General features: G+C 43.0%; 1 protein-coding gene across 1 annotated transcript in view; it reads right to left on the reverse strand.

Moving 5' to 3' along the window:
• The window catches only part of fat2 (FAT atypical cadherin 2), a 168,419-nt gene that overhangs the window by 21,146 nt on the left and 124,924 nt on the right, over positions 1 to 22,349 (reverse strand). Inside the window, exon 22 of the mRNA XM_088344531.1 lies at positions 15,469 to 15,623. Coding sequence (XP_088200657.1) covers positions 15,469 to 15,623 — 155 coding nt within the window. The remainder of the gene's footprint in view (positions 1 to 15,468; positions 15,624 to 22,349) is intronic.

The following is a 22,349-nucleotide window of genomic DNA, read 5'->3' on the forward strand; positions in this document are numbered from 1 at the left end:
CCAGCGGCGCTCGAATTCATGGCACATGACGCAGCTTACGAGCTAAACGCAATCGAGCAGTCCGATAAAGAAGGAAACAGAGCTACTGCACGCAAACTTTACGTTGCGAGCGTGTTGCTAACGTTTTTTTGATTAAGGGAGCGTGGAACGTCGTCTATATGACAAAGTCTCTTACCCGTACTGGGAGGGACAACTTTGATGACGTCAACATAAGGAGGTAGATGAGGACGGTTTACCGTGGTTTCTGAAAGAATAGATTGTTTTTTTTAACAGATCGGTTCACTGTGTTGCGAGCGTGTTTCTAGTAGCGTTTTGCTACCCTTCACAGGCACAGTTTGGGATAAAAGTTATAATATTATTATTAAACCTGGTGCCTGCAGGGACCACATTGGAGACCACTGCTTTACACAAACAACAATGGCGTCCAGATGAGAGGGTACTTGATCTGAGTCAGATCAGGAGGCTTCTCCTACTGGTAACAATAGAAACCAGTACTTTTTGTTTCATTTGGGGAAGCAAACCCCAACCCTCAAAAAACGGCCTGAAGAGGGATGGGCGCCAACAGGCTGTACTTCACAAGACACACAACAGTAAGTGGTGCCGCGATGTCCCTGGGGGTTACCGAGTGTGAACCGTGAACTCAAGCGGGTAACTGGATACATTTTTAAATAAAGTTACTGTAACTTGGGATTGGTGAAAATGTTCAGCGATGGTTTGGACATACAGTAAGAATTGATAAAGGGGTTGGAACTAAAAGAGTATGTAGTTCAGAAATGGTGGGAAATAGAATGAGAGGAAGGCCCAAATATGGTTGGATGGCTGGGGTGAAGCAAGTGCTGGATGTGAGGTTTGTTATTTTAATGGATGCAAGAGTGTGTGCTAGGGATGGATGTGAATGGTGAAGGATACTCAAGAACGACCGATATCGACGCATATGATACTGAGGGGTAAACCGTTGTATGCTCTTGGGTCTCCCTGCCGATGAGGAGTTGTACAGCAACTCACCTCTTGTGCTGTGTGCCACCTTCCACTAAAGCATTATGGCTTTGATAGATAGAGGTAGAGGTAGATAGAGGTAGAGGTAGATAGATAGATAGATGGATACAAGTGCATTTATAAATCATTAGCTTACGGTGACTAAGGCACCACCACCTACTTTAGAAACTCCAACTCTACCTTCGCATCATCATTGAGTCAGAGCAGAATCACATCGGACATGGAAAACAAATATTAACACGTCAAGAGTTTGCCATGCCCCCGAGCGCACCGAGCGTTTTTCGCTCGGTATCAGCGAGCCTCTTAACATTCGTGCAAGGTCAGCGCTTTAGCGCCGAAGCCGCTCGAGAAAAGGAGAGAGAAAAGAAGGGAGCGAAAGGACAAGTGCAGCCCCTGTGATGTTTTATTGACACTTTTTTGCTCCCGTGATTCCCTCGGATAAATCTTTGCCCGCAATTTATGGGTCGCTTGTCTCGTCTTTTCGTGAACATTCTCGGCCTGTAGAGAGGCTGCTAGTGCACATGAGCGATGGCAAAAATGATGCTTCTTCCTTTTGGCAAGACTTCCAACACAAAAACAGTGGCAGCGATTTTAGATTTTATCATCTTTTGGGGGTCACCCAGCTGAAAAATTGGGCCAGCGCTGCAACAACCCATACGCAAGGCACTCCAGGTTGATGCTGCTTCCTATGGCCATGGCTTCATTCCCTGCCATTTTGGACAAGCCTCACTTAGGTGCTTTTCTTCACATGGTTTATCTGTACCCTACAATTTGTTTTTACATATTTTTGGTAGATTAGTGTCCAATCTTATCACCACTGATGTAGAATTACATACACCTTTTTGTCCCTTATTATGGATTCCACTCTACCTATACATATTTATCGACCTATGATATAATTATAAAAAAATAACATTGGTATGATAGTTTGTGTATTTTTGCCTAGATTTGATGGCCTGGAGAGGGATGGGTGCCACTAGGCTGTACTTGCCCAAGACACACCACATTAAAGGGTACCCTACGACCCTGGTTGTTATTGGGAGTACAATCACAACATTAGAATGAATGCTTTTTTACTGAATCAAACATTTTTGTACTACTAGGAGGCACAAAATATTACATACTGTCCCTTTAACTTTTACATTCAATATTAAAAAATATAATAAAAGCAACAGTACGTATAAATGACCAAGTTGTAATAATATATATTAATTTATTATTTATTTAATCCGTTCATTGCCAATTAAAAGAAAAAAATGTGTTTTTTTCAGGAAGAAAATATATTATTCCCAGCCAAACTCTTGAGTAACAATATGTATGATATTGCCGGATTTAGATAACAATAACTCTTTAATAAACCATGCAGGTAACAGATGTTTCCTTTTTTCAAACAAATTTTCTCCTCATAAAATTGTGCGGATTATTATAAATATATTTAAACCTCTTTTTTTAAATGAAATTGTGTAAGATTGCACTGCAAAGATATATGTAAAACAACATATTTTTGCTGATTGTAATTACTATTTATTTTTAAAAAAAGAAGAAAAAAGTAAGAGTGCATTAAGAGAAATATATTGTGCCCCTGCCTGATAATTTTTGTTAATTTTTAAGTATTATTCGTATTTTTCTAGAAAAACATGATGGCAAAACAGTAAAACAGGCTAAAATAGATTTAATAATGTCAGGACCAGAACGAAAACAGGACCCACTTGCGTGACGTTTACCACAACATTATTTAAAGAAAGAGGAAGGGCTGCGCCCACAATCGGGTGTTCGCGGGAAGCAAATCGCTCTCGTACTCGGATTGTGATCCGAACACGGAAGAGGATCCTCCGTAGCGAGCGATGGCGGTGTCAGGGGCGGAAAACTGGTCGGTAGCCGGGACTGGGAGAGAAAGACGTGGTCGGGGACAGAAACGAGTCGTAAGCCAGAACGGGAGAGCAGACATGGTCGGGAACAAAAAGGGGTCGTAAGCCGGGACGGGAGAGCAGACGTGATCGGGATGAAAACAGGTTGTAGCTGGAGATAAACTGGAGCAAAAACGGGACAGGCGGGGGTCAGGGTCGAAAAAGGCTTGCCTTGTATACACGGAGATTCGCAGACGGACTGACAACAGGGGACAGACAGGACTGGGTTCAAATACTGACAGGGAGCCAATCAGAACCCGCGACAGTTATAATAATATTAATAATTTCCTTTGTATTGTCATTCTTTGTAACAATGTACACAGAACGAAATGTCGATACACCTGACCCGTTGTAGCGAGTCGATGCAGCCGCAGCCAGAGGGCGCCGCCATTATACCAATTAGGTATGTCTCGGTCGAGGCGCGAACCAGCGACCTCCCAGTCTCAAAGCGGGCACACTACCATCTAGGCTACTGAGCTGGTTGGCGCCAAAAGAGCGGCACAGCTGAGTCACATCAGTAATCATGATAAATAAATCCAAAATTACAGCAAAACTATTAGTCAAAACACATATACAGTACTGCATTACCTCCTGAGCCACTGTGATTATATATGATACGAAAACTTACACAAAATTTACAGAAAATGATAATTTAAGCCTCAAAGGGACAGTGTGTATGCTTAGCAGCAAGACGGTGGACATTAATGTCATCTCCCTCTATGTGAGGTTACGTCAAATAAATACAAAATGCTTGACATATGAGTACAGTATTTGAATGATGCACATTCATATGATAGTTTGTGTAATTTTGCTTATTATTTAAATAAATACATCTACCGTAAATTCCGGACTATAAGCCGCTACTTTTTTCCCTAACTTTCAACCCTGCGGCTTATTTAGTGATGTGGCCAATTTATATAATTTTTCTAACGGCCGCCAGCGGCGCTCGAGTGTTGCTACCATTAACTGCCCTGTCAAAGCTATATTATTATTATTAAAGCTTCGAAAACTCTCTCGGTGTACCGTCTTCGTTTGTAAATATGTGTAACCCATGTATAATATGTATTTGCAACTGTATATTTTTGTAATGTATTTATTTTAGACACTTATTTTGATATGTTTTGCACGTGTGAACGAAAAATAAGGGGCGGAACAAACGCGGGGTGCGGAGTTTAAGTGGGGACCGCTAAAGGTGAGGGACAGATAAGGAAAGAAGAGGGGGTAAAAAGTTGGTTAAAGAAAAAGGAGTTGCGTCAGTAAATGTGTTCATCTGATATATTTTTCCCACCCTTACCTTTGGAAATATACACTTTTTTTCATTGGATTACTTTCAACGGGACCCGGACTCTGCAGGTCTGCATCAAACCTTAAGCACCGGTATCATTTTCCATTCATTTTGCTGGTTGTGATTTTTGGACTGTGGACTTTAATGAAGGACATTTAGTTTAAATCGCGGGACTTGACGTCAGGTTTGGGTTAATTTTGTGTTTGTGTTACATGTTTAAATGTGGGCGCATGCGGCTTATATACAGGTGCGGCTTGTGTATGTACAAAATCGGTTTACCTCTTAAAATGTGGTGGGTACGGCTTGTAATCAGGTGCGCTCTATAGTCCGGAATTTACGGTATATTTTTTTAATGAAATGCATTTCTATTACCAATAGGAGACGTTAATGAAACTCAATGCCTAATTTTGAATTTTTAAAAACGACATGGTGGGTTTATAATGAGCTTCTGATTATGTAACACTGGCACGTACTTAAGCGAGCAATTGAATTACAGTATGTTAATATGTGCTTCTGGGACTAAGATAACAATAATTCATTCGGTTTTGATAGTAGTTCAATTTCCGGTAAAAAGCCTGGTTATCCCGGGCGGATCCGCACCCACTCTTGGGCATTTGAGACATTTTGCAGTAAGTGATTCAGTCCTAAAAGCGGTTAAAATTTATTTGTGGATAAAGTATCTATGCTTGCATTACGTGTTGCCTAAGTGTTAGGGAGTGATTTTAGGATTGTGGCAGGTAAATTCAAGTAAATGGGAGCAAGCAGAGCCTTTTAAAACGTCCTCTCGCTCAACTTGCTTCCTCCTTGACATTAACTCAAGCTTTTTATGATTTAATAAAAGCAATCGAGTAAAATTTAGAGTGCGTGTGCAGTCTTAGAGTTTAATATTACGAGGAGTCCATTGATCAAATGGCTCATTTTGCAGGTATGAATCGCCAACTCTAAAGCCCAAATAGAGTACGGCCGCATCGCACGGTGAGCAGCAGGTTTAAGTGGGCTTTGAGATTTATAAAAATATGCATAATCTTGATGCAAAGTGAAGCCGGGTACCATTTGCATAAAAAAACGACTACATAAGACGAAAGTTTATTTAATGTGACAGAAAAGCAATGCGAATGTACTTCTTACTCTAAACACACTCTGTGTCATTGACGACAATCAGCCCCAAACATCTGTTTTACATTAATGTAAGGAGGAAAATTACGATATGAGTTGTTAACAAATGACAATATAATATTTCTTGTTTCTGCTTCTAACATTGGAAAACTGCATGGGACACCATTTTTATTATTTTGATATTAGCCTTGTTAAGATGAGTTAAATTGGCTAGACAATGAAAGCCTCCAATCTTTTTAATGAAATGAAACTGAATAAATTAAATGAGACGGGCAGACTGTCATTTGTGACATTATCCATGATCCATCAACGAGCACACACAACTGTGGAAACATGTCTACTTACAACAAAGTCAGTTAGTTCTTTGTTCCTTTGTCTCTTTGTTTCCTTATCCTCACTGTAAATGTGGAACTGGAGTCGTCCAATTTCGTTGCCACAGCATATCCCATGTTGTAACAATGACAATAAAGGCATATTCTATTCTTCTTCTATTCTATGTCTTGTGATTTTTTTTCTGATTTGACATTTAATTCTTTCGTTACTGTTGAATGAAACTGTGAAATTTTGTTTTTTTGTTGTTGCTGCTTAATGTTATTGTGACTTCTTCTCTTTGCACTTTTGGTACTATAATTATAACAGGCAGGTCTCTAATAACTACAATACTATTTATTTTTTCCGCCTTTATCCCGATTATCTTTTACATTTTTTTTCCCTTTTTGAAATCTTTATTACATATTTCCCCCTGGAGTGCCGTGTCCAATCGAACTGTTATTCCACCATCCCCTGATCTAAAACCTGAGGGAAAAACTAAAAAAGCATAGCCATGCAGTTATCATGTCTTGTGTCTTGTCTCACAAAGCGGCTTTATTTTTAATCAATGTTGAACTGAATTGTCTTTATTGTCATGCTATCGATGTTCTTAAACACTGTGAACAACGAGATTGGACATGACACGGTGCAGCCACTTTCAGTGCAGCAAATTCTGTCCAGAGGTTCAGTGAGGATCTCTGAATGATTCAATTTTGATGTAAATGGCTAACGATTATAAATGGAATCCACCTGTGTGTAATCAACTCTCTGTATGAATGCACCTGCACTGTGATACTCTAAGAGGTCTGTTTGAAGCGCAGAGAGCATCATGAAGAACAAGAAACACACCAAGCAGGTCCGAGATACTGTTGTGGAGAAGTTTAAAGCTTTATTTGGATTCAAAAAGAAATAAACATCCTAAGGAGCACTGTGCAAGCAATATTAATGAAATGGAAGGAGTATCAGACCACTGCAAATCTATCAAGATTGGGCCGTCCTCTTAAACTTTCAGGTCATTCGAGGAGAAAACTGATCAGAGATGCAGCCAAGAGGCACATGATCACTCTGGATGAACTGCAGGGGTCTATCGCTGAGGTGGGAGAATCTGTCCATAGGACAACAATCAGTTGTTTTTGGCGTAAAAGCGTCACAGCTCATCACCCTCAACACACCATCCCCAGTCAAACATGGTGGTGGCAGCATCATGGTTTGTGCCTGCTTTTCTTTAGCTGGGACAGGGATGATTAAAATTGATGGGAAGATGGATGGAGCCAAATACAAATACAGGACCAAAACCTGATGGAGTCCACAAAAGATCTGAGACTGGGACAGAGATTTGTCTTCCAACAAGACAATGATCCAAAACATAAAGCAAATGCTACAATGGAATGGTTAACCAAAAACATATCAAGGTGAATGGCCAAGTGAAAGTCCAGACCTCAATCCAATTGAGAATCTGTTGAAAGAACTGAAAACTGCTGTTAACAAACGCTTTCCATCCAACCTCACTGAGCTTAAGCTTTTTTGCAAGGAGGAATTGGCAAAAATATCAGTTTCTCGATGCAAAACTGATAGAGACATACCAGCTGTAATCGCAGCAAAACGTGGCACTACAAAGTATTTATTCAATTTTATTTGTTAAAATAGTTTGAAATATCCAATAAAGTGTGTTCCACTTCATGATTGTGTCCCACTTATTGTTGATTCTTCACAAGAAATAAGTTTTATATATTGATGTTGAAGTCTGAAATGTGGCAAAATGTCACAAAGTTCAAGAGGGCCAAATAGTTTCGCAAGCCACTTAATGTCATGTCTTTGTTTAAGGTGATGTCACTAAGAGGTTAGAGTTCAAAGCAGTGAGATATAAAAGAGGTCAAGCAACTTTCACTGCTTTGACAGATTATTATCATATTATCATCCACTCTTTCTAACTGCAAGCATAGCAAGCTTTGTCAACTCTTGTACTTCATGGTCTAGCCGCAAAGGCTTTTTCGTCTTTGTTTAATCTACTTGTGAGTACTCAATCAGAGTCGCTTTGTGCTCTTGTTTTCGGTCATTTGAGTCAGTTAGTGTTCACTAAACTTGTAGCAGGCATGAGTCGCAGAGCTTGATGTAACTTTGACTCCTTTGGTGTACGAAAATACAGAAATTTTATTGGTCTTTTTCCACCTATATCTCTGAGGTCGTAGGAACCTCCTGCGTGGGTTCAAAATCCAGCTACCTTACTGTGCGGAGTTTATATGTTCTCCCCGTGCATGCGTAGGTTTCCTCCGGGCACTCCCGTTTCCTCCCACATTCCAAAGACATGCATTTCAGGTGAATTGGCCGGTCCAAATTGTCCCTAGGTGTGACTGAGTGAGTGAGTTGTCTGTCCACGTGTGCCCTGCGATTGGCTGGCAACCAGTTCAGGGTGTCCCCTGCCTACTGCCCAGAGATGGCTGGGATGGGCTCCAGCCCCCCCGCAACCCTACTGAGGATAAGCGGTACGGCTAATGAGATGAATTTAGATTTTTGTGTCTACTTTATGGGATCGACTTCTCCGGTCACAACGTAACGTAATAAAGTCAGCGTCGGTTGTGCATACCTGTCAACCTCTACGGCTCCATGCCTTTACAAACTGTCGTATTTCCCTTACAAAATACAAAATAATCTCACACCATTTTCATTTTTTTTCGGAATGATGCATGATGGGAAATCCCCAGGCGGCAGACGCATGCGCACAGTAGCATCAAACCGCTCGCTTCGTTTGCAACGGAAAAAAACGATACCGAGATAGAGGCTACCGCGGCGAACTCGCTTGACTTGATTGATTTGCCGTTCGTGATAGTCGGTGTTTACCGGATGATACCCATAATTGACAAATTTGCGTTTTTCCGTACAGATTTTCTTGTACGTCGTACACGTCTTAAAATGCATGATAAACGTACTTTGTACGGCAAAAACGTACAGGTTGACAGGTATGGTTGTGTTTGAAAGGGTTATTAGCGTTTAATAAGGGAAAATGCAATCATTAATAAGGGGGAGCAATCGGCTAAGGTTGACAGGCAGTGTTGGAGTAACGCAATTACTTTTCTCGTTAATGGGTACTGAAACACGTAATAAATAAAAATTACATAAAACTAAGCCTTTAAATAGTGCAGTGGTTTGCATATTCGCCTAACAGACGAAAGGTTCCGAGTTCAAGACCAGGTGCAAACATATGTTGGCCTGGAGAATGGGTACCACTAAGCTGTACTTTCCCAAGACACACCACAGAAAATGGTGGCCCTATGCTTGCTCTGTCCACTCCACGCATCGGCCCGGTATTGCAGTACTTCCGGGAACGGTGTATTCGCAATGATCGCAGCAAGTCTTTAGGGCTAGGACCTTAGGGGCCGGTCACACAACCGTTTGCGGCGGACGCTATTGGACGCTTTGAGTTCGTCATACAGACGAAATACAGCAGTGCTTACCACGCGGTCGGAAATTCGCGCACGGGTGGCAGCGCGAAACAGTTTTGCGCTGCTCAATTCTTTAGAGCGCGGGTACACAACCTTTCACGGGCGTATCGAGGCTGAACCACGGCCAGACATTTCTGGCCGTGAAGCAGACTCTGTTGGGCGCTGTTGGACGCTTTGAGACCACCATATAGACGAGATACAGCAGTGGTTTACTCGCGGTCGGAAATTCACACGCGGTTGGCCGCGCGAAAAAGTTATGAGCTGCTCAAAACTTTGAGCACGTGTTAACCGCGGGCGGCACACGAGGTAATGACGCGGAAATGACGCGGAACGACGTGCTCTGGCCGCGGCCAGGGCGTGGTTACACATGGGTAGGACGGGAAATTTCAGCGGGTAACCGTGGGTGGAGCATGGTAATAGCATGTTCTGCGCCTGTATCGCGGTGTTATTACGTGAAATTAGCGTGTTACGCGTGTGACGGTCAAACGCCTTTCTCCGCGTATATACATCGCGATTTGCCGAGCACACGTCAGTTGTGCTCGAGACGTCAAGGGGTGGACATGGATCTCCGTCACCGTAGTGACCTCGTCTTAATCCATTTTTATTTCTTGACATTTCTTTTCATTTCATAACAAGATAATAAAATAAAAATGAAAAACTATTACAATAATAACATATTGCGTAGGAGTCGGATTTGGGCACAACACCGGCTCGGGAGCTTTTATACCCGTGGTCCACACGAAAAATGACGTGGAAATGACGCGATGAGGAAGCGGAACAGTCGCCGGCGTCTGTTTTGCGGGCATACCACCGATGAACAGCGGGTTGGCCAATTTTGCGCATTTTCCATCGCGGGCAACCACGGGCAAAAAAAACCCGCAAAATTTTAGCCGTGATTCAGCCGCAAACGGCTGTGTGACCGGCCCCTTAGCTTGGCCTTTTGGCTGAGAGTAAGTGTCCCAGCTCCAAGGCTTTGTAGCGTATTATGAACTGACCGATAACGGATAATGGATAATGAATAACGAAGATAGAACAATAACCCTTAAAAACCCCAAAACCCCAAGTGGTTGAGGGATACAGCCATTCACCCACCATGCCGCCCGCATCACACTGCTAATAACGTCATACGACTCAATAAGTAAAACTCAGTACAGTTACGGTAGCAGCGTCTCAAGCACCAAGTACAATTTCGTCTCCCATATATTCTCATCTAAGCTCTAAATTACAGAAAACAGGTCATCAGCTTAAATGCACAAATTTGGTTGTTTGTCGCGACTCACTAGTACAAAATGGTAGGCAGTCTGTGAGAAGGGGGCGTGGCCTATAGAAAAAAAAACATACCGACAGGAGATAAATCGGGCAAACGTTAGCACAAAATTTATGGTGTTCTTAATTTTGGTCTTTTTATTTGTAAATTATTTTTGCAATACAACATCTTGGACAATACTCGGCAATGGAGGAGGAAATCTTTAAGTAGTCTGAAGCTTATAGACAAAATAGGTATGGAGTGTCTCTGCTAAGTGTTCCTTTGCCAACTCTCAAGATTGCACAAGAAATATGCTTCCACAGGTATACACGTTATCTTTTATTTATTTATTATGAGGCTATTTTAAAGCAGTTTTACAGGGTCGGCTTCAATGCGAGTATATACAGATTTTGTAACTAGTCACTTTCAGAGTATCGTGCTGCTTTTGGGTGTCAGTAATATTATTTGTGATTGCAACATCCTTTGCTGTCTGGTAATCCTGAAAGGGCGATGCCACATGTGCGGTCCCTTCTCAAGGTTTCTTCATTTTCCTCATGTTGAGTTTTTTTGAGTTTTTCCTTGCCCTCATGTAGGTTTTAGATCAGGGGATGGTGTAACAATACCAGTGGTTGGATAAAGCTCTTTGAGACTCCTCGTGATTAAGGGCTGTATAAATAAACAAGACTTGACTTAATCCGAAATTACGTTTTAAATGAAGTGCCTAGTAACCAAAACTAATGACTTTTTTTTAGTAATGCGCCCAACACTGCCGAAAGGTATGTAGAAAAAAACAAGTGTTGATAATTTCACGCTGTTATTATCACTGGACTTCTAAGTGGCCAGAACAAGTTGGTTGGCAGAGGAAGAAGCGCAGCGAGACTTTCCTACTTTCCTTTCGTGGCAAAGATGCTGAACAAGTATTGGCGGCGGAACAAGAGACGGCCTCGCCTTGTAATCAATTTTACATCACTGGGTGTCATCTCCGCTGCCAGATATTTCAACACGGCCTGCTCAGAGGATTTACCGCATCGACGCGCAACAAGGCATCGAGCCCGCCCGAGCTCCTGTGGGATGAGGGAAGCGACACGGGTTTGCAACTTCATAAATCAATGACCTCGAGCTCCGCGGCGCCGTTGGAGCCTCCTTTGGGAAGAGTGTCCCACAATCGTGTTTTTCTTATACACACAGGCTCGCACTTACACGTTAGACACTGGGTGATCAAGAAAATGCACAGAAAATAAAAAGCCTTGTCGAGCTCGCTTAGTACTGGCTCATTGGCATGCACGGCAGCCGTGTTGACAGCGAGCGCCCGCATTAACTGGCGCAGCAAGGATTCCGAATGCACCCCCGGGAGGTCTTTGCCCGTACTAACAGGCGCCCCCACGCCACGGACTGGAGGAAGAAAGCTGACATGGACGTGAATGAGACGGGTTATTGCTGCTGGGAAAATCAGTTGAACTCATTCACGACGAGCCCTCGTTGAGCGTTTGAGGTCTATACAGACGCTCCCCTTACTTACGAACATTCGAGTTACAAACAACGGTACGTACGAAAAACATTGCTGTAAGTTAGATTTTGTATTGTGTGCACCTTTATCCAAGTAGGGGACAGTGCTGTCGTGCTTCTTTCCCCCGGGTGGCGCTGTGAGAGGTCACCCAGCATCCACCTCAAAGAAAAAATCAGACTTCTACTTCCTGGTTTGTGTGTATACACACTGCACTGTATCTCTAGCACGTTAGGAACTTTAACGTTTTTAATGTTTAATATCTTGTGCATCCATTCGATATGGTTGTTGTAAAGCTTAAAGAAGAGGCAAGCCGTTTCTTTTGAAATGAAAGTGGAAAGAGAGAGCTTGATGCTGTTGAGAAAATTGTTGCATCACTTTTTTTCGTCCACTTTTTACCACAGAAGAGGAAGTCGCCTAACTCTTCCAAAAGTAAGTTAAACTTAACGGGTAAATTTTTTTCCAAACGTATTAAGATGAGTGTCTATGAATAAAATCTTAGCTTTACCTTAGCTTTAGCTTAGCTTTAGCTGAGCTTTAACGTGCTATTTCAAGGTAGATAAATCATAAAACCGAACATGAAGTAACTACACATTAAATAATTCTATGTACTGGATTCCATATACTTGTTGTACATCAAACAAAAAACAATTAACACAAACTAACACCACAAAAATAATTTTCATACTTACAGAGATGAATGTCTTCCCAAGCTTACGTGTTTGGAACGGAGAAAGCATGACTATAAGCAGCTCAGTGCTAGCATAGTGTTAGTATAGCTTAATTAAGTTTATCCGCATGCCTTTGTTTACATATTTTGGTTGGTTGGTTGGCTGGCTGGCTGGCTGTCCGGTTGGTTGGTTGGTTGGTTGGACCCAAGTACAGCCTAGTGGCCCTCAATCCTCTACAGGCCAACATATATTTCCACCTAGTCTCGAAATGGGGACCTTTCATGTGTTACAAAACTAACACACCAACACCTAGAAAGTAGGTATAGAAAAAACGTTTGTAACCCTGCTCACAAGTAAATGCGCAGACAGACGGACAGAAAGACAAAAGCTTATTTTTTTGGAGGGGATTTAAGTAACAGGTTTTATGTAGCCTTATGTAGAGGAGTAAGAGTACAGTTTCTTCTCCACAGATCAACTCAAGTAAAGGTAAAAAGTATAGTGACACAAAAATACTCTTAGAAGTACAAAATGTCTGGAAACGTACTCAAGAAAATATTACGGAGTAAATGTAACCCGGCCCTGCTACTGACTGGTAACCAGTTCAGGGTGTCCCCTGCCCACTGCCGGAAGATAACTGGGATGGGCTCCAGGACCCCCGCGAGCCTACTGAGGATAAGCGCTGCTGATAATGGACGGATGGATGGCTGTAACTCGTTACTACCAGCCTCTGCCAACACCACGCAATCTTTCTCTAAACTTTTAAAAAAAAGTAGCTTTCGGTTTACAAAAGGTTTATGACCCCTGATTTACAGTTTCATGAATTATGATGAATTTTAACCAGGTAAAGAATACAAAAGATGAGCGTGCTTTCATGGTCAAAGATTTTTAGCAGTATTCAACTTTACCTTATAGAGTATTTGCTCGATTTAGCCCTCACTCCCCGTATAAAGACCCTTGAATGATGAATATGATGTCTTGTGAGGTCGTATCAAAAATGAATGATAATTGAAATCTGGCACACTCTTAAAAAATTGGTCAGTTGTTATTTTTTTGTGGCACCTCGGTCGAAAACGTTTATGCTGGACTCTTTGCTTATGAATGTTCTATTTTCAGTGGTCTTTCTTATGCGGGACAGAGAAAGAGGAAAAAACGGCATTGACTGGCACAGTGAAAGTGTGACATTCTGTGAGCTGAGGATGCTCAGAACGGTGAAAAATTCCTGGAAGTACATTGCATCCTTGTTTTGTTGAAATGTCAAATCAAACAAGTGTGAACCGGTCTGTTGTTTTCGTCCTAACCTTTTCAAACATCTTCTCACTTCAAAACTCAAGGTGGGAGTCCACAGATGACCATCTTTGAAATTTCTCTCTGAAGTTCATCCCTCTCCCAATGCAACTGTCTTAGCGTATTTCCATCGCGCAGAAGTGCGGCACTGTGTGCCCAGGATGAGGTATCCTTTTGAAAGTTTTTTCCCTCCTTGAAAATTCTGCCAGCGTGCGGCAAGCCCCACGAGGGGCGGATTCACGCGGCACTTCATATGCTCAGAGAATTATTCATGGCCGCCACGTACAATACAAACCGTTCGGCGCTCACGCATTGTTGTGCACAGCTCGCTCGCGTATTCTATCGAGGGATGAGTTTTTTTTCTTTTTGGTTGACTTTTTTCCCTATTAGATTGCCTTCAAAAGTCTCATGACGCTTTTTTCGCGGGGGATGGCGTCACATGGAGGCACAGAGAGGGTCGATCAAGCGCACCGAAAAAAGTAAATTCACATTCTATAATAAGGTATTTTCCGGATTATAAGCGTATACTTTACTTTTACAACGTTTTTAACAATTTGGCTTCAGTGCCAAGAAGTCAGGGTAGGCTGGTGATGCTAAGCCTCTACTGTGGTCATGGAATATAAAATTATAAATATATATACAACTACTGTATATTTTTTCGGTGTTAAAGTTCTTTGTATTTAACTTTTGACAGTTTTTGGATTCCTCCCCAAAAAGAAAATCATTGCATTTTCACTTCATATTATGAATATAATTTATAGAATCAGTAAGCATAGTTTATAGAATCATAGCATGCAATTCTCTTGCCTCATGGCAGAAGAAAATATTGAGACCAAGGATTCTGATTTGACATACACTTCAGCCACAAACAATAGAATGAGTGAGAGTATTAGCTGGTTAACAGCAAGTCAAGCCATTTTGTCATTCTTTTTTGGTTGCATGAGCTTATTTTTCATAATGGCAGAAAATCTGATGACTCTTTTTTTAAAAGAAAGTGTATGTAACGTATTGCTTTGCCGAGCGTCTGCAAATGTAGAGTGATGCGTGCAATTCGTGGTAGAGGGAGATAGACCAAGGACTGACTGTTTTATGGCACACCTCAGCAACAGACAACAGATTTACTTAAACTCATTTTATAATGCAAGGACCGGCAGTTTATATATCAGGTGCAGTTATGTACAAATGTTCATTTGCAATGGTACTGGTTCTGCTCTATAGTCTGAAACTTACAGTATGTTAAAATAAAAACATCATAATCAAACTGAATTTAGTTGGAACTAGGTGTAACCTTTGATCATAAATAAAACTGTTTTTAACTCCGTGAACAACAATGCTGAGTTTGGTGTCCCCTGATAAATGACAATTTTTTTAAACTGTTCGGGAATTCCAATGATTTTTTTTCCCCCCTTTATGATATGACATATGTCAAATCTCTTGGGCAGTTCAAAGAATTCAGAATAAATTGAAATGGCTGCTTCATAGTTCCAGACGCTTTATAAACATGACTTACGGAAATGTTTTTTGTGTGACTGTTCATTAAGGAAAATCCCAATGACCCTCTTTGTGTTTTAGTTATAATTGAGCCATCATAACTGAAATGGCTGCTTGATCTTAAAATAACTTGTATCCTTTGATATTTTTTGACTTTTTGGGGGGAGAGGGTTATACTTGAAATTGTCAGAACTTTTTTAGTGGTGGAAGCTCACTTACCTCTAAGGTTCCCCAGTCAGTGCCATTAGCCAGTATGAGAAGACCTTCTTGCTGGAAGGTCCTGAAGTTCAGGGAGATGGACAAATCCTGATGGTCCTCGTCCATTCCATAGACGTATTTGAGGTAGGATTCATCTCCAAACTTCAGCGCAGATTCTGTCAGACAAATTCACGAAGATGTACTTAGACTGTGGCACAGAGCCAAGATGGATGATATCCAAAAGGGTTAGTTTCTCTTTAAATACTTGGTTTGCTTTTTATTCAAAGATAGGTAAATTATTCAAATTATTAACAGTTTTACGATAAGTTTCATCAGGTTTTTCGTGAGTATAGAGCAGTGTTCCCTCTAAGCTGCGCGCGTGCGCAATTGCGCACTGCTCGCACATTCTCTGCGCACAAGAAAATCTAGCCAGCGCACAAAAATGAGGGCTCAAAACTACTAATTAAGAAGCGACTTAAGTTAAAGTTACAGTGCATGAAGGTAAAAATACACGGGTTCCCCTGACGTTGTGTCCTAAATGCGGTATTTTGAAGTCGAACGAAGTTGAGTATAGTTAGTAGAGTATGTCGAGAACCGGCTTCTTCGGCTCGGCTCAATAAAAGGAACCGGCTCTTTCGGGTCCTAAACGTCTCTTTATGTTGTTTTTGCTTCTTTAATCCCAACATGACTAAATATTAAGTAAAATTATGCACAAAATGACTTAAAGGAAGGGGGGAATAGAACAAAAAAGAAAAAAATACCAAAATGAAAAAGTAGTGAAAAGCTAAGATAAAAAGAAACAAAAGAAAGAGAAAAAAAAAGAAGGAAAATTTAGAAAAAAAGCCAGAAAAAAAAGAATGAAATGTAGGAAAAAAGTAAATAGAGAACAAAAATAAAAAAGTAACAGCTTGGAAAAAATAAACACAATGATTTTTTTTTAAGGAAAAAAAAAGACTAAAGTTTGTGTTGCATTCAAAAGAATTCCAATGATATCAAGTGAATCTTGTTGCCAACATTGTACTTCCACTAAACAATGTGATTAAGTACAGTTCTGTATCTTACAACCGACTAAATAAGCCCCCAAAAGTGTTAATGTTATGCGACAAAATATATCAGGAAATAAAAAGAAATGGATATCTTGTGAAAGAATTGTAAGAACAAACGACGTTTGTAGGCCGTACAACCTTTGCAATGGTATATGAGTCAATTCATTCAAAAGAGAAAAATATATTTGCATTGCTGGAAACTCAGCAAAATGTAACTTGATGTCAAGTTTTGGACATGTTTGATAATTATATTATTGGGGCGGCAGTAGCTCAGGAGGTAGAGCGATCGTTTTAGGATTAAGGGATCCCAGTTCGAATCCCGGCTTGTCCGTGTTACATGTCGAAGTGTCCTTGGGTAAGACATTGAACCCCCAATTACCCCCAATAAGCAGGTTAGCGCCTTACATGGCTGCACAGATCACGGCCGCTATTGGGAAATGTGAAGCACAATGTAAAGCGCTTTGGGAAGTCATTGACTTGAAAAGCGCTATATAAATGCAGATCATTTCATTTCATTTCATTTCATCTTGCCACACTTGGGATTATGGTGCCTCACTGTTGTTTCAAGCGTTGTTCACCGACTTTGTGTGAACGCTCAGACCCGTGGAAAATTAGAGGGAACATTGGTCTAGAGTATTTTCATTAAAATTCACTGTAAGTGCATTCCAACACCAACATTACAAGTTGGACCTGCTTAAAGGGAAAGTTTGTATTGTTTAGAACCTGGTAGTGATAAAATAAATACAACAACATGGATTTAAATGATAAGCAAAAATACATTTACTATCATATAAACACGTATTAATTTTTTTTTTAAAAAGGTTGGGAAAATTGTATTTATTTTACATGACATAAGCCTCACCTAGAGAAAGCTGATCTAATTGTCTGCCATCTTGATGCTACAAGTACCTAAAAAAAACAAAAAGCTTGCTAAAGGCTTTGCCAAAAAAATTAAAGAAAGCAGTACGTTTTGGTCACTTTGAGTGTGAGCTTGTATTATTTCTTGTTGTTTCAGCACTTCTTTTTGTTTTGTATGACAAAATACAGCAACATGTAGTGGTCAATTAATACCCAATGTCTCTTAAGGCCTAACTTCTAGCTGGTTTATGTCACGGTCGCCATGACGACCAGTATGCCACGCCCCAAACTCAAGCTGAAGCAGATCAGCTGATTGCTGTTCTGCTTTTTAAGGCTGGATTTTGGGTTTGGCGGGTGCTGGTTCATTACTCATGATTCACAATCCCGGTCTGTTATGCCTTGTCCTGTTTTAGTCTGTTATGCCTTGTCCTGTTGAGTTCGTGCCGGAGGAACTCTGTATTGTTCTGTTTTGCCTCGGAGTATTGGGCGACTTTTATTTTATTAAATAAAACCTATGGATCGTCAACGCATTTGAGTTCTCCCTTCATGCCTCCTGCCTCCGTTCTGGTCCGGTCACCTTCCACGCCACCACGCCATTCCGTGACAGAATGAACCAGCCAACAAATAGAACTCAGCGAACGATCCCAGCGCGACTTGGGGAGAGCTGGAGAGCGCAGTTCGGCAGGCGCCTACTGAGTTGGCCTTCCCTGCCCGTTCGAACCACGGCCCCGCCCGTCGTGGCCCTTGCTGTGCCTCGAATGGGGTCCCACGAAGAATTGACGCCTGCCTGCCCGACTCCCGTGCCGATTGCCTGCTATTCCCTCTCCCCTGCGTGCATGTCCGAATCCGACTCCGCTGCCCGTCGGGCCGACTCCGACTCCCAAGCCTGCCTGTTCGACTCCCAAGCCTGCCTGTTCGACTCCCAAGCCTGCCTGTTCGACTCCCAAGCCTGCCTGTTCGACTCCCAAGCCTGCCTGTTCGACTCTCATGCCTGCCTGCCCGACTCCCGTGCCGATTGCCTGCTATTCCGTCTCCCCTGCGTGCCAGCCCGACTCCGACTCCCAAGCCTGCCTGTTCGACTCCCAAGCCTGCCTGTTCGACTCCCAAGCCTGCCTGTTCGACTCCCATGCCTGCCTGTTCGACTCCCATGCCTGCCTGTTCGACTCCCATGCCTGCCTTGACTCTCCCTGTACTGATTTTGTTCAGTCTTTCCTGTCCTGTCTTGTCTGTTCTGAATCTGTTCCCCCCTGAGTCTGACTCTTCTGAATCTGTTCCCCCCTGAGTCTGACTCTTCTGAATCTGTTCCCCCCTGAGTCTGACTCTTCTGAATCTGATCCCCCCTGAGTCTGACTCTTCTGAATCTGATCCCCCCTGAGTCTGACTCTTCTGAATCTGATCCCCCCTGAGTCTGACTCTTCTGAATCTGATCCCCCCTGAGTCTGACTCTTCTGAATCTGATCCCCCCCTTAGTCGACTCTTCTGAATCTGACCCCCCTGAGTGCGACTCTTCTGCATTGGCCTGACCTGAGTGCGACTCTTCTGCATCGGCCTGTCCTGAGTGCGACTCTTCTGCATCGGCCTGTCCTGAGTTCGACTCTTCTGCATCGGCCTGACCTGAGTGCGACTCTTCTGCATCGGCCTGACCTGAGTGCGACTCTTCTGCATCGGCCTGACCTGAGTGCGACTCTTCTGCATCGGCCTGACCTGAGTGCGACTCTTCTGCATCGGCCTGACCTGAGTGCGACTCTTCTGCATCGGCCTGACCTGAGTGCGACTCTTCTGCATCGGCCTGACCTGAGTGCGACTCTTCTGTAGAGGCCTGTCCTGAGTGCGACTCTTCTGTAGAGGCCTGTCCTGTTTATCTGTCCTGATTTTGCCTGTCCTGTTTATCTGTCCTGTTCTCGTCGGTTCTGCCTGTCTGTCATCCCCTGTCCAGTTGGCCACCAGACCCCCCCTGCCGAGCGCCGATTCCGATCCGCCCGACGCAGATGGCGCCTGCCTCTCCCCGTTCCTGCGTGTTCGGAGGAGGGAGCAGGGTTGCCCCAATCGCGATCGTCAACATTCCGGGGCGCGAGGTAGTAATTTTTTCTTTTTTGGGACCTCGGGAGCTGTCCCTTAAGAGGGGGGCTCTGTCACGGTCGCCATGACGACCAGTATGCCACGCCCCAAACTCAAGCTGAAGCAGATCAGCTGATTGCTGTTCTGCTTTTTAAGGCTGGATTTTGGGTTTGGCGGGTGCTGGTTCATTACTCATGATTCACAATCCCGGTCTGTTATGCCTTGTCCTGTTTTAGTCTGTTATGCCTTGTCCTGTTGAGTTCGTGCCGGAGGAACTCTGTATTGTTCTGTTTTGCCTCGGAGTATTGGGCGACTTTTATTTTATTAAATAAAACCTATGGATCGTCAACGCATTTGAGTTCTCCCTTCATGCCTCCTGCCTCCGTTCTGGTCCGGTCACCTTCCACGCCACCACGTCTCGTGACAGTTTAGGGGTGAGTCTACCATGTCATTCAATTTTCAAGCGTTGAAGACACGTACTAGAAAGGGCAGGACCGTCCATCAAAATTAGCCCACCATTTTTTGTTTGGGCGCTTTACCAGAAAATTACTAACTTAAACAAAATTTCCAGAAAGGTATTTAAATAATTTTTGTATTATTTAAATTTTTTTATGCATTTATACAACACTTTTCAAGTCAATGAAGACCTCCCAAAGCACTTTCCCTTTTACACACACCAACAAACGATAACAGCATCAGCCATGCAAGGCAACTAACTGCTCATCAGGGGCATTAGGTATTCAGTGTTGAGACTCTTCGTGATTTAGGGCTATACAAATAAAAATGACTTGACTTGACTTGACAGTGTCTTGCCCAAGGACACTTTGACATATAACTCGGAGGAGCCGAGAATCGAACCTGCTACCTCTTAATGCCAAGACGAGCGCTTTACCACCTGAGCTACTGTCGCCCCCAAAATAAGTCCACAAGAAAGTTTTAAGCTTCTAAATTGGTCTAAAAATGAGGGTAAATTTTTTAAATTATGGTTTTAATCTAAAGCAGAGCCGGAGGACTCTGAGTTGGGCTATCGTGTCTCTGGGGTTGAAGTCACTGAGGTGGTCAAAACCCTCCTCGGTGGCAGGGCCCCGGGGGTCGGTGAGATCCGCCCGGAGTTCATTCAGGCTCTGGATGTTGTGGGCGTGTCATGGTTGACACGCCTCTGCAGCATTGCTTGGACATCAGGGACAGTGCCTCTGGACTGGCAGACTGGGGTGGTGGTTCCCCTCTTTAAGAAGGGGGACCGGGGAGTGTGTTCCAACTACAGGGGAATCACACTTCTCAGCCTCCTTGGTAAGGTCTATTCAGGGGTACTGGAGAGGACAGTCCGCCAGGAGGTCGAATCTCGGATTCAGGAGGAACAGTGTGGTTTTCGTCCTGGCCGTGGAACACTGGACCAGCTCTACACACTCTGCAGGGTCCTTAAGGGTGCATGGGAGTTTGACTATCCGATCTACATGTGTTTTGTGGACTTGGAGAAGGCATTCGACCGTGTTCCTCGGGAGGCCCTGCGGGGGTGCTTCGGGAGTATGGGGTGCCGCACAGTCTTATCCGGGCTGTGCGGTCCCTGTATGCCCGGTGCCAGAGTCTGGCCCACTTTGCTGGCAGTAAGTCGGATTCGTTCCTGGTGAGGGTTGGACTCCGCCAGTGCTGCCCTTTGTCACCGATTCTGTTCATAACCTTAATGGTCAGAATTTCTAGGCTGTCCGTCGTGGTGAAGAGGGAGCTGAGCAGAAAGGCAAAGCTCTCGATTTACCGGTCCATCTACGTTCCTACCCTCACCTATGGTCATGAACTGTGGGTTATGACCGAAAGAACACGATCCCGGATACAAGTGGCCGACATGAATTTCCTCCGCAGGGTGTCGGGGTTTTCCCTTAGAGATGAGGTGAGAAGCTCAGTCATACGGGAGGGACTCGGTGTAGAGCCACTGCTCCTCAGCATCGAGAGGAGCCAGTTGAGGTTGCTCGGGCATCTGATAAGGATGCCTCCTGTACCCCGCCCTCGGGAGGTGATCCGGGCATGTCCCACCGGCAGGAGGCCCGGGCCGACCTAGCACACGCTGACGAGACTATGTCTCTAGGCTGACCTGAGAACGCCTCGGGATCCCGTCGGATGAGCTGTAGGAGGTGGCTGAGGATAGGGACGTCTGGGCTTCAATTTTAAGGCTGCTTGTGGTTTTGTTTTTCACCAGGGATTTAGATTTGAGTTTCAAGCCTAGTGGTAGAATTTCAAGTTACAAGGTCCGTACACCTATTGCATAGCCAAATTCAAGCACTTTTTTATGAACTTTCAAAGCCAATTTTCCAAGTTCTTCAGTACCATTGAAAGAAAAAAAAAATCTGTTTTGAATCATGCATTTTACAGAGCCACCAATTAATCTGCGATTTATTTATACATTTTTAAATATTGCGTGTGGATTTATCAAGACATATGATTTTTAGACCTTGTGTGAATCGCGGATAAAATAAATGCAATAAGTAGCTCATATTTCCAATTGTAGGCAGTTCTTCCCATTACAATTGGCCACTGGGAAATGCTAACTCAATTTTTTTGCATGTCTCATAATAATTGTCCGTAATTGATACTTGATCCTTGAACTCATTTCATATTGACCATTAGGTGTAGCATGCACCTGTCGTTTTGTGCGCAACCCATAGGGGGCGATAACACTTCAAGGGACAATGTCATGCAAACTGACAAAATGACACCTGCAAACAACCACAAAGGAGGAAGAAATGCAATAGCAAAAAAAGCCACCAGGGAGCACTTTCAGTGTCATTTTTAAGCAAACTTCACCCAAAATACAAGCACCTTTTCATCCTTGAAAACAAACCCTTAAAATTGCAACATTATAAAGCATTTCAAGCACCCTTATGAACCGTGAAGGTAGGTTTGCCAAATAGTGATTTGAATTCAAGTTTTAATTGAACCAGGGTTACC

The sequence above is a fragment of the Urocampus carinirostris genome, chromosome 9 (genome assembly GCF_059441175.1).
Source record: "Urocampus carinirostris isolate Australia breed hairy pipefish chromosome 9, RoL_Ucar_1.0, whole genome shotgun sequence".
NCBI classification, from domain to species: Eukaryota; Metazoa; Chordata; class Actinopteri; order Syngnathiformes; family Syngnathidae; genus Urocampus; species Urocampus carinirostris.